This window comes from Ipomoea nil, unplaced genomic scaffold (assembly GCF_001879475.1).
Source record: "Ipomoea nil cultivar Tokyo-kokei standard unplaced genomic scaffold, Asagao_1.1 scaffold0782, whole genome shotgun sequence".
In the NCBI taxonomy this organism is placed as follows: domain Eukaryota; kingdom Viridiplantae; phylum Streptophyta; class Magnoliopsida; order Solanales; family Convolvulaceae; genus Ipomoea; species Ipomoea nil.
The window spans coordinates 745,290-757,710 of NW_017617210.1; the positions used below are offsets into that span (position 1 = coordinate 745,290).

Below are 12,421 nucleotides of genomic sequence, written 5' to 3' on the forward strand. Positions count from 1 at the left end.
CAAGACACATACACATGCTTTATAGTTTAAAAAAAAAACTGTAACGTGAATTGAACAACAAACCGTCACCATCAAAATTAAAATTCAAAATTATGTCGTTTAGGACCAGGGTCCACAGTGCATTGTGGACCCTAGTCCACGATATAACGATGAAAGCCTAAGGGAAAATTATATCATGGACCGGGGTCTACATTGCATTGTAGACCCTGATCTAAAAATAACATTCAGATTATATGCTTGTAGTTGACACATTCTGTACCTACAGTTAATAATTTATGTGCCTGTAAACAAATTGAAGGCACAACACATAACATATTAACCAACATCTTATGTATATACAGTTAACATATTTTGTACATGCAATTAACAATTTATGTGTTTGTAGTCATCATATTATGTGTCTGTAATTACCATATTATGTGACTTCAATTTGTTTACAGGTACAAAAATTGTTAACTGCGCGTACAATGTGTTAACTGTAAACATATAATTTTTAGACCAGGGTTCACAAGGCAATATAAAACGATGGTCTATGGTATAACAATATATATATATATATATATATACACACACACACACACACACACACACACACACACACACACACACACACACACACACACACACACACACACACACACCGAAAAATGGAATTTAATTTATAGAAAATTAATTCCAACCAATTTTGGTACAAAATAAAAATTACATATATATACAAAGTATATATATATTAACAAAATAGGGATTTATTTTATCAAAAATAATCCCACCACAACTAGTACGAAACTAGTACAAGGGATTTAATCCTTACGAGATTAATCTCACCACTTGGTACGAAACTAAGAACAAAAAAAGAAATGGTTTCTAACCTGAGATTTTAACCCAACGAGAAGAAAAAAAAGAAGCAGAAATCCGAGTCATGTGTACACACACTCTCCTTAAAACCGATTTGCCACCTCCTGATGGTGCTAGGAGCGTTGAGGCGTCAGTCTCCCAGGATAAAACAGACTACGACTTTGGCGTTTGAGCACTCAAACCCAAAGCCCGGCGAACAAGAACACAAGTTGAGCACTCCGATATTTTACGGAAGATGTTGACAGAAACTTTTTCTTTGCAAACGAATTGAGAGTTGGGAGAAAACAAAGAAAGATTTTGAGAGTTTAAAAAAATTGAATCGTTTAAAACATTCTGCCAACATCCTAGTTTTTATAGGGAAGGGAGGAATTAATAGTCCACTAATGGCACATTAAACCAATAATAAATTCAATTTATTAATTGGATAATAACATTTGAAACGGTCGTACTTATTATCGAAAGAGTTAAATTCCAGCAATGGTCATCCGACTATTGTGATTTTTCAAAATTGGTCCTTGTCTTTTAATTTGGACAAAATAGACCATTGACAATCAAATTTGTTCCAGCAATGGTCTTTCCGCTAAACAACAGTTTAGTTGGCTTTAAATAGAGGGGTATTCATGTCATTTCCTCTTGCTGAATTACGTATCAGCACATCACTACTCTTCCTTTGAATCGCCTCCATGAACCTCCGGCCACACAGCGCTATACATCACAGCAGCGAGTTCAACAAGTATACACCAAGTACATAATAGTCAGATTCAGACACCGCAGTTGTAGTTGACTTGGTATGCTCGACTCTTGCAAAACTTCGTGCCCGTAACTGCTCCTTTGTACTGGATTCCACTCAGCTGCCGGGGGACCACGCCGGGACGATGAAGGTGTAGAGCGATCAATTTCGACGTCTCTGCCTGGAGAAGGAAATGGTTCAGGAAATGGCAAATTCCAAGCCTTTGTTCCTGACGATCTACGCCACTGTGGCGGTTGGCATTGTCTTCTCGACTTTCTGTGTCTTCTCTGTCGTCGTATACTCCTCTTCCGCCTCTTCCTCCTCCGCGCCTATAACCTCCTCCTTTTCTCTCTTCGCGATTGCTCTTTCCGCTTCGTCAGGTACTGTGACAACCCAAAATTTAGTTTTATAATTCCGATTTTAAGAAATTCCAAAATAGCCATTTTTATTCCTTTTTTTTTTTTTTTTTGCAAAAAGAACAGCGTTTGAATTAGGGCTGGGCACTTCGGGTTTCGGTTCGGTTTTTTTCGGTTTCGATTTTTCGGTTTTAAAAAAATTAAACCATTCGGCTTAAAATAGAGTTCGGTTTCGGTTTGAAAAGTTCGGTTCGGTTCGATTTCGGTTTTGGTTCGGTATTCGGTTCGGTTTTGGTTGAAGTCCACTAAATAAACGTTTCCTTTTTTACTTGCCCGATTGTTCAGTTGGCTCACTTGGAGTGCCACTTAAGTGTTTTGTTGATGACAATATAAAGAATCATCCATCTATAGTTAATATTTGAAAAATAAGAATTATTAAAATGCCAAATGTTGAGACTTACGACTTAGAGTTGAGATCTGAGGACTTGAGGAGTTAAAATTATTAATTATTATAATATGTATATATAATACTAGCATTTTGTACGAGTGATGCGCGAAAATTTTTCCCAACATTAAAAAATTGATAAATGCAAATAATTACAAATTATAGTTCAAATTATATTTCGCAAAATCCTTAAATTAGTAAATTTTAATTATCGTATTTGAAAAATATAGAGATGAACAAAATTGATATTTTGTTTATTAATAATGTAAACAATTTTGATATAATTTATACTTTGTTTTTACAATAAATAAATAAAATATATATAATACTAACTAGTAACCGGTCACATATATTGGTGCGTGTGCGTGCCTATATATATATATATATATATATATATATATATATATATATATATATATATATATATATATATATATACACACACACACACATATATGATTTACTATTCATAGAAATTTAATTAAAATATAATCAACAATTAAACTAATTATATAATGATTTTAATAAAATGATAATTAAAGAATAGGAAAAAGATATCATAGATAATTAGATATAGGTGTATGATAATAATGATAGAATTATGAAAGTTTTAGAATTAAATAATAACGATGTTATAACGGTATAAGGGTATTTTAGTCTAACAATAATGTAGTAGGGATAATTTTGTCTATTACAATTGAAGTTTACAACATTTAATAAAATAATATATACCTTTATTAACATACAAATGTAAACATTAACATAAATGTGTGTTTAGCTTAATGGGTAAAGCTTTTAACTTCAAATTTGGTGGTTAAGGGTTCAAACCTCACTTAAGACATTTAAGTATATTGTATATATTTATTATATAAAAAACCGATCGGTTCTTCGGTTCGGGTTTTAACCGAACCAAACTGAACCGATCGGGTTACCCAAATCGAGTACCGATCGGTACTTCGGTTTGGGACCGAACCGAACCGAAATGCCCACCCCTAGTTTGAATAAATTATTTCGAATGACTTTTTAAAATAAAATTCAACACCGAGATATTTAATTCAAAAAATCCTAAATTCTCGGCACATTGTGTGCCAAGTTTTGAACTAAAATTCAATCTGAGTGAAATCGCGAGACGAGAGATTTAATTCAAAAAATCCTAAATTCTCGGTACATTGTGTGCCAAGTTTTGAACTAAAATTCAATCTGAGTGAAATCGCGAGACATCTGAGAAGCCTAAATCATGTGTCTAACTAGAAATTATTTTTGGAAAATTCAATTTCAACCCTAAACTAGTCTAAATTCTAATTTTGAACCATGGTCCATGTAGCATGGTGAGCCACAACCCTCCAACACTTTGTCTGATATGATTTCTCAGCTTTGCCCATTTCCACTTTTGCTCTCCACCAATGAGTGGTGATCCTCCTAGGGTTTAGAGCCCTATAAAATGAGATGTTTTCAACCATTGTCTCCTGATTCCCTTCATTGTCTTCCCCAAACAAAAGTTCTGCAAGAAGCACAATAAGTTTTCCCTAGCCTTTCATTTTTTCAGTTTCCTGTTTTTCCATCTCTGAGACTCTAGTTTTAAAAGTTGTTGTGTGGCTTGTTTGAGGTGAAGGAGGTTGTAGCTGACTTGGGAAGAAGGAGGAATCCCAATAAGAAGGAGGACAAGAAGAGGTATAACCCCATAGACTCCCAACTTAGTGTTGGCTCTGTGAAGCCTTTGTGAAATAGCTAGAAATGAGTAGAAATGCTAGAATATTGTGTGTTTGAGTTATTATATGTCTTGTTGATGTTGTATGATGTGTTGTTGTTGATTTGGAGGTGGTTTATTGTCTGGTTTTGCATTGCAGGTGAAGAAGAAGCAACTGGTGCACCACTCAGTGTGCACCAGTGAGAGTCACGGGCCTAGCCAACGGCCCACGAGAGGAGCCGTTGGCTAGAGTCGTGGCTAGACGACCCTAGGCAAGGGTCGTGGCCCTAGGCCGCCGCCGGACGGTTCCAGGCGGCGGGGCTTGCCTAGTCCCGCCGATAGGTCCGTTGATGGTTACCTGTGCAGTGGCTGGGTCCTTGTGGCTCAGCTACGTGTCGTTTCGAACCGGGTGTCACGGTCCCTTGTGGCTCGGTACCTTGGGGCCGTCACGACGCACGTTTGGCCTTTGTTTTCGTTGAATTTGGATTAGAAATGAGCATGTTATGATAGAAATTTTGATGAAATGTTTACAGTAATGCTAATATGAGTTCATCAGACTTGCACTGCCTATGTGATTTTCTTGTTATTATCTTCCTGATGTTATTTGAGTATTAAATAGAGAAGCATGAACATTTTGTGAATAAGAGTTGTTGGAAAAGCATGACTAGAGTCTGTATTATGTTCAATGGAACTTGTAGTCTGTTTTGATGGTAGAAATGTACAGAGTATGTTATTTTGCAATCCAAGCATGATTGTGTGTTCTTTGAGAGTTCACAGTGATACATAGAATTGGAGCATGTGTACAGTAAATTAGATCCCAAGCATATCATGTTTTATAAGTGCATAAATGACTAACGTGAGCCTAAGTATTATTTTCCAAAATTCATGAGCATGTGGTATGTCATTACCTTGTTGCATTGAAAAGTTGTTGAGATGTGACGTGCATAAGCTTGATGCATGAGAGATATATATTTATTATCTATATCAGTGAGGTCTTGGAGGGCCCGTTAGGACTATGTCCTTTATGAGAGGATGACCGGACATTGCGATCCGATGACATGTAACGCGGTGTATTCCTACGTTACGAGGTTGGAAATTGCCCGCCAGGCTGGGAATCCTGGTCAGGGGGTGTGCACGCTGATAGTTCGATACCTGATTCCATAGAGTTTGAGCATAGAACCAAGAGAGTGGTTCTGTGGATGAGCAGAGTATTAGGCCGGCTATACGCCGTGCCCGGATAGGTTCGTTCACGCTACGGTGAAGTTCCTACCTCATCCATTTATAAGAAAGCGAGTCATTGCGACACTAAGAAAGAAAGAGCATGTGAGTCCTTGTGACTCTAAGAAACCTCCACATAAAAGTATTCTATTTAGAAACGAGAGTATATGTATATTTATCTTATTGCATCTTGTTGCATATTGAGAATGTTTGCGCAAGATCGCATATTGATAATTGATTGCACGAGGTGGCATGAGTAGTATGTTATAGATTATATGATGGATATTTGATTATACTTAATTTCATGTTGAGAACTTGATAGCATGAGATTGTTATGGAGTAGAGTTGAGTTTTGCTATGTTGATTATGTGTTAGTATGATTATGTTAATAAGTTGTTTATTGGTGAAGCATACCTGTTGATATTATAGGTTGCGAGCATATAGAAAACTGGTGGTTTATCTTAAAGTTTGTCTAAGTGAGTGAATTGCTTAATTTGGGAATGTGAACAAATGTTTTTCCAAAGTATATACTATAGTATTTTACAGGGTTGAGTGTGGTTATACTTAGCTTCGTGCTAACAGGTGTTTTCTACTTGTCTACTTGTTGTTTTGCAAAATCCCTTTCAAGTGGGCCCAGCGTTTGAGAGTTGTTCGAGTTAAACTAGTGTAGTTGATTCTGTAGTCTAAACTTGTTCGTTTTATGATGTTATTATGGTTGTAGACTTTTGTTTTTATGTTTGGTGATAGACACCGGGGTACTTTTCCCCCAAGTTAATTTAATGTAGAAATTTTTGGATTAGTTAGTTCCTTTAGCCTGTGCAGTCGCGGTGTGTGGTGACTGTGGCGGTGACATCCCTTTTGTCTAATGTTTAGTATTTAATGTGATGGATTAGTTATGATATTTAAGTTTTGTACTTAATTAAAAAGGAGTAGAAAATTAGGGTGTTACAAGTACATTCTCACTCCACACTCTTTTTGTGCACACTGATTGCATCACATGCATACTTGTTTAATTCCTATTTTTCTTTTTTCAGCTCATAATTGCCATAGATTTTTGCATTTTCCTGATGCTATTTTTTAAGTTTTGTTAGAATTCAGCATAATCTGAATATTTCACTCACCGGAGAAGAGAGAGCGAGGATGACCTAAATTATGATAGTTTTCACATAAATATGAGCTGGTAATAATGCAGAGAGATAATGATAAGAAAGAGGAAAGTAGAACTCTATGTATTTTAGATGGAGTGAATGGTGGGAGCTAATAATTTTCTTGGTTTGTGAATTAATTGAGTGATTTTTAGTTATTATGATTATGATTATGAATTTTCTATTAATGGGGGTGTATATATAACACTATAGGTTTGTTTAATTGTCTACAAACCCTCATATTTTTGGTAGAGATAGTGATGTAATATCTCTTGCCTTGGTTGAGAGTACATACATTTGCTATGGAGGTGATTCATGGAGGTTCGTCGAGATAGTATACATTTGCTGGAGGTTCATGGACGCAATTCAAAGGGAGAGTTATGTGCTGATATGTAATTCAAAAATAGGAAATGACTTGAATACCCTTATACTTAACGCCAACTAAACTGATGCTTAACGGAAGGACCATTGCTGGAACAAATCTGATAGTCAAGGGTCTATTTTGTCTAAATTAAAAGACGAGGACCAATTTTGGAAAATCACAATAGTCGGAGGACCATTGCTGGAATTAACTCTTATCGAAATAACATCAACGGTCACGAGCTTAATATATGATAATTTGCACCGACCATAACGACCCGTGTAACACCCCTAAAATTTTAAAACTTTGAAAGCTTATGAAGTAAAGGCAATACTATCATTAATCCCGAAACAGAGCATTACTAAACATAAGTGTTTGGGGGTGCTATGCCACATCTGAACTGGAGAACTCAGATGCATAGGCTATACTATCAAAATATCCTCAAACCAGTGTCATTACATCATCATGGCATGCAGGCCGATAGGGGAACTAACTAACTAAACTTCGGGTCCTCTAGCGCGCTCCGGAGCTATTCATCTGTGCATGAAAGCCAAATATATCTATTCACAGCGAATAATGCTGGTAACCCACTCCAACGCGATAAAATACAATATAGGTATATATATATATATATATATATATATATATATATATATATATATATATTTTTTTTTTTGAAAGTTACTGGCTCTACTACATTGTAGTATCTGTTCATATACTTTCTCAACCTACTGAAACACAAAGAACCAAAACACAAAGAACCAATAATGCCTCCACTGAGGCTCGGACTCATAATCTTCCAAATGGAAGTCCAACCCGGGTACCATTAGACCACATAGTCCTGGTAACCCATTCCAACGCGTTAAAATACAATATAGGTATATATATATATATATATATATACAATATAGGTATATATATATATATATATATATATATATATATATATATATATATATATATATATATATATATATATATATTATATATATATATATATATATATATATATATATATATATATGGTTGCATTCAAGTACAAACCCACTTAAAATACAAACTCCCTTTAAAATAAAAACTTGAGCTCGTGCACACATTAACATACTTACATGCACACAGCGCGTAGGAGGAAAAATCACAATCATCCATCAAAGCTCGTGCACACATTTAAATACTTGCATGCACACAGCGCGTAGGAGGAAAATCACAACTATCCATCAAAGCCCGTGCACACATTAACATACTTACATGCACACTGGGCACACTGCCAACAATATATGAAATTAGCTGAAGCACACATTATCACACTAACATGCACACAGTTTGTATTTTAAGGGGTGTTTGTATTTGAAAATAATCCTATATATATATATATATATATATATAGAAAACCATTTTGAAGCAGTAAGATATATATACTTAGGAGACTCTAGTTTAAAACTGAGAATAGACTCGACAAGTAGGGACAAACACATTTATCAGTTATAATCACGCATATAAAGATACTAGCATACACCCTAAGGTCACAAGTTTACGCAATATCAACATATCGGTATTCAATCATTATCACATAAGCACACTTTGGTGGTGCCGCAGGACCAATCGCATGCCCATACATGAGGTTCAGCGCATATAGCGCTAACATGGCCCCGAAGCACCCTGCCTCGTACCGCAGCACAAAGGAGTTGATCGCAACCAACCGATGAACCGCAACAGTCAATAACGTTTGATCGCAACCAAACGGTGGACCGCAGCCCGAAAAGTGTGTATTTCTGATCGCAACCAGATTATGAACCGCAGCTCATTTATAACGTTTGATCGCAACCAAACGGTGGACCGTAGCCCTATATATATTTATATACCTGACCGATCGCAACCGGCCTGGTTAACAGCCGATGGTTCTCAACCCATCCAACTGCCCGTATAGCCAATTGATCGCAACCAATTGGGGTATCATGCACACATAACACATAGCAAGCACATGCAACCCACATTAGCACATAGGGAGGGGGAAAAACGTATAAATAAAACTTATGCGTGGTCAACCACATACTAGGAATAGCCATAAGGGGTTCATACATCTTTCACCAGGCTAACGGGTTACCAATTCAACTAGCATGCAATACACAAGACTCTTTTATCTTACGAACGGTTCCCGAAACATCAAACTAGACTCAGGCACGACAAATGGGGTCCGATGGGACACCACGGGGCACGGGGAAACATCAAACGGGGAAAACCACCAATCGACACTGGGAAAAACCAACGGGTGGCCAGTGGGTGGAGGACCACCCGCCGGTTGCCCGCTGGCGGCGCCATAATGGGCAGCGGGTGCCCGGCGAGCAGTCGACTGCCCACTGCCGGTGGCCCTATTTGGGGTAACGGGTAGGTGGCGGGTTCTCCTACCCCCACCTACCCCCCCACTGACTCTTTTGTAATAATTTTGGTCCCGGGATCTTTCGTGGAACCCGAAACCATGTCTAGACACATTTAAACACGAACGACGACACCACGTAATCAAGTAATGGATTAAAACCAAGAATCACATTAAATACATCCTAACATGACTTCTACACATAATCAACACCCGAACATGCAAAATCTCACCCAAATATACCAAGAATATCACAATACGAAATCCACGATTTAACCTAGAGCTCTAATCATATTTAAAGCACAAGATCATAACTTTATCTTTAAAATAAAGAACATCAAGATTATCAAGATCAACACACAATTATCAAGATCCCCATCGAGATCACCAAGATCAACACATAAGATCATCTCATAAACATCAAGATCATATCACAATCATCATAAAAGCCTTATCAAGACACGAGTATAGAATTGCATATCAAGGGGCCAAAGAAGAAGATTATAGCAAGGAAAATAGGTTTTGTTGAGACATGGGTTACCTCTTAGCCTTAATTAGGATCCTTGGTTATTAAGGTTCTTTCTCTAAGATCTCCTCTTCTTGATTTCTCCTACGTTTGGTGATAGGGGAATTCTTGGGAATTCCTGTGTGGTGGAATCTATTGTGGTGTGAATTCTAGGTGCATCCTATGTCCTTATATATATCTAAGAGTCCTAATTAGGGTCTGAATGGTAGGGATTTACTAATTCTATTCCTTATAGGACTAAGGGTTTGGTTTAGGGATAAGGGTCCATGGTCTATGGTGGACCTTTCCTTAATTAATTAAGGGAATTTAATTCTCTTTTAAGGGTAAGTGATTAAACAATTAGTTTGGGTTAGAGGCCGTAACACGGGGTGTTACACCCTCCCCCCTTAACGGAAAACTTCGTCCCCGAAGCTTAGGTTTGCTGAATTGACCACCTCCCTTATCCTACGGTTTCGCCTCGGTTACCTTGCGTGAAAAGTTCGGAGTAGCGTTCCCTCATGGCTTCTTTAAATTCCCATGTTGCCTCTTCGGTTCCGTGATTGGACCAGAGGATCTTTACCATTTCTGTGGTTCGTTGGCGATTGGTCCTTGTCTTAGTGTCCAGGATCCTTACGGATTTCTCTTCGTAGGTTAGTGTGTCGTCCAGGCTTACCGCCTTGGGTTGTACCACGTGACTTGCATCGTGCACATATTTCTTTAGCTGTGATATGTGGAACACGTTGTGCACCCATTCCAGCTCGGCGGGTAGGGCGAGGCGGTAGGCCAGGTTTCCGACTTTTTCAAAGATTTCGTAGGGACCAATGAACCGGGGACTAAGTTTCCCCTTCTTTCCGAACCTCATCACCCCTCGAGTGGGTGAGATCTTTAGCCAGACCTTCTCTCCTGTGGATAATTCGGCCTGCTTCCTCCCCAGGTCGGCGTAGGATTTTTTGCGGTCCTGGGCGGCCTTCATTTTCTCTTGTATGCGTTTGACTTTAGTTATGGTGTCCTGTAGGTATTTTGGTCCCAGGGTTACTGGGTTGACCATGTCTTCCCAACATATGGGTGTCCTACATTTTTGGCTATATAGTGTTTCGTAGGGAGCCATGCGGATGCTTGCATGATAGCTATTGTTGTAAGAGAATTCGATATGGTCTAGGTGTTCTTCTCATGTCCCCTGGAAGTCTATCATGCAAGCTCTTAGCATGTCTTCGAGAGTTTGAATGGTCCTCTCGATTTGGCCGTCGATAGTGGGGTGGAAGGCGGTGCTTAAGCTCAGTCTTGTCCCCATGGCCGTCTGTAGAGATTTCCAGAATTGTGAGAGGAACCTGGTGTAACACCCCGAAATTTTTCAATTTTTAAGACTTATATAATAAAGGTAGATTCTCATTAAATCCCAAAACATAATATAAAGGAGTACGGGGTGCTATGCCACACCTGAGTTAGAGAACTCAGGTGCACAGGCTAACTAACTAATATCCTCAATAATGTAAATACATAAGCATGGCTCGCAGGCCGAAAGGGAAACTATCTACTCTACGCTCCAAGTCTCTAGCGCGCTCCAGTGTCTACTCCTCTGTGCCTGAAAGCCAAATATATCTGTTCAGCGAGAGATGCTGGTAACCCACTCCAACGCGTTGAAATATAGTATATATAGTATATATATATATATATATATATATATATATATATATATATATATATATATATATATATATATAGATATACAAAAATCATTTCGAAGCAGGAAGATATATACTTAAGAGACACTAGTTTTAAAACCAGGAATAGACTCAGCAAATAGGGATAAGCATATCAGACAATAATAACAACATCATAAGGAATACGCATTTACGGTCACAAGCCACTTCTCAATTCCAATCCACATTATCATCCAATCATCATTCATATCACATAATCATCGATGGCGCCACGGGACCAATCGCATGCCCCGAACATGAGGGTTAATGCCTTTAGCATTAACACGGCCCCGCAGCACCCTACCTCAGTACCGCAGTACGAGGGGAGTTGATCGCAACCAACCTTTGTAGAACCGCTGACGAACTCAACGTCGGACCACGATCCGACACACCGCTGACGCGCCTAGTCGGTGGACCGTGATCCCCTTTACAAGGGGGGACTTACGACCCTACACACCGTTGGTGCGCACAATCGGCGGGCCGTAGCGGATCAAGCCCGATACACCGCTGAGCTAAACTCAGTCGGTGGGCAAAGATCCTCGGAGACTACGGTCCTACATACCGATGTCCCACCACTCGGTGGGTCGCAGCCAGTCGTAGTCCTACACACCGCCTGATTACTCAGGTCGGTGGACTACAACCTTCCTCGGCTTGTTGGCCCCATACCGCCTGGCGCATCCTGGTCGGTGGGTCATATCACCGAGGCCCATGTGGACCTTCAGTCCTATACATAATCTTTATATACCTGACAGGTCTCTACCAGCCTGGTTAACAGTTGGGATGGTTCTCAACCCATTCAACTGCCCGTATAGTGGACCTCAGTCCTATATCACATTAATATCCCTGACCGATCTTAACCGGCCTGGTTAACAGTTGGGATGGTTCTCAGTCCATTCAACTGCCTGTATAGCCCAATTGGTCTTAACCAAGTTGGGGTCATGCATCATGTAACACACAATAGCACATAATGACACATTATTCACATAGGGAGGGGAGAACATATAATTAATCTTACATATGATCATTCACACACTAAGAATAGTTC

The 12,421-nt window shown here is 38.7% G+C and overlaps 1 protein-coding gene across 1 annotated transcript; it reads right to left on the reverse strand.

The window, feature by feature from the left end:
- Window positions 1-1,822: 1,822 nt before the first annotated feature.
- LOC109177024 lies at window positions 1,823-10,724 on the reverse strand. The gene is made up of 2 exons (XM_019326367.1): window positions 10,163-10,724; window positions 1,823-1,968 (listed from the first exon to the last, which is right to left on the reverse strand). Exons 1-2 carry the CDS (start codon window positions 10,722-10,724, stop codon window positions 1,823-1,825), a joined length of 708 nt encoding a protein of 235 aa, XP_019181912.1.
- Between the last annotated feature and the right edge of the window lie 1,697 nt (window positions 10,725-12,421).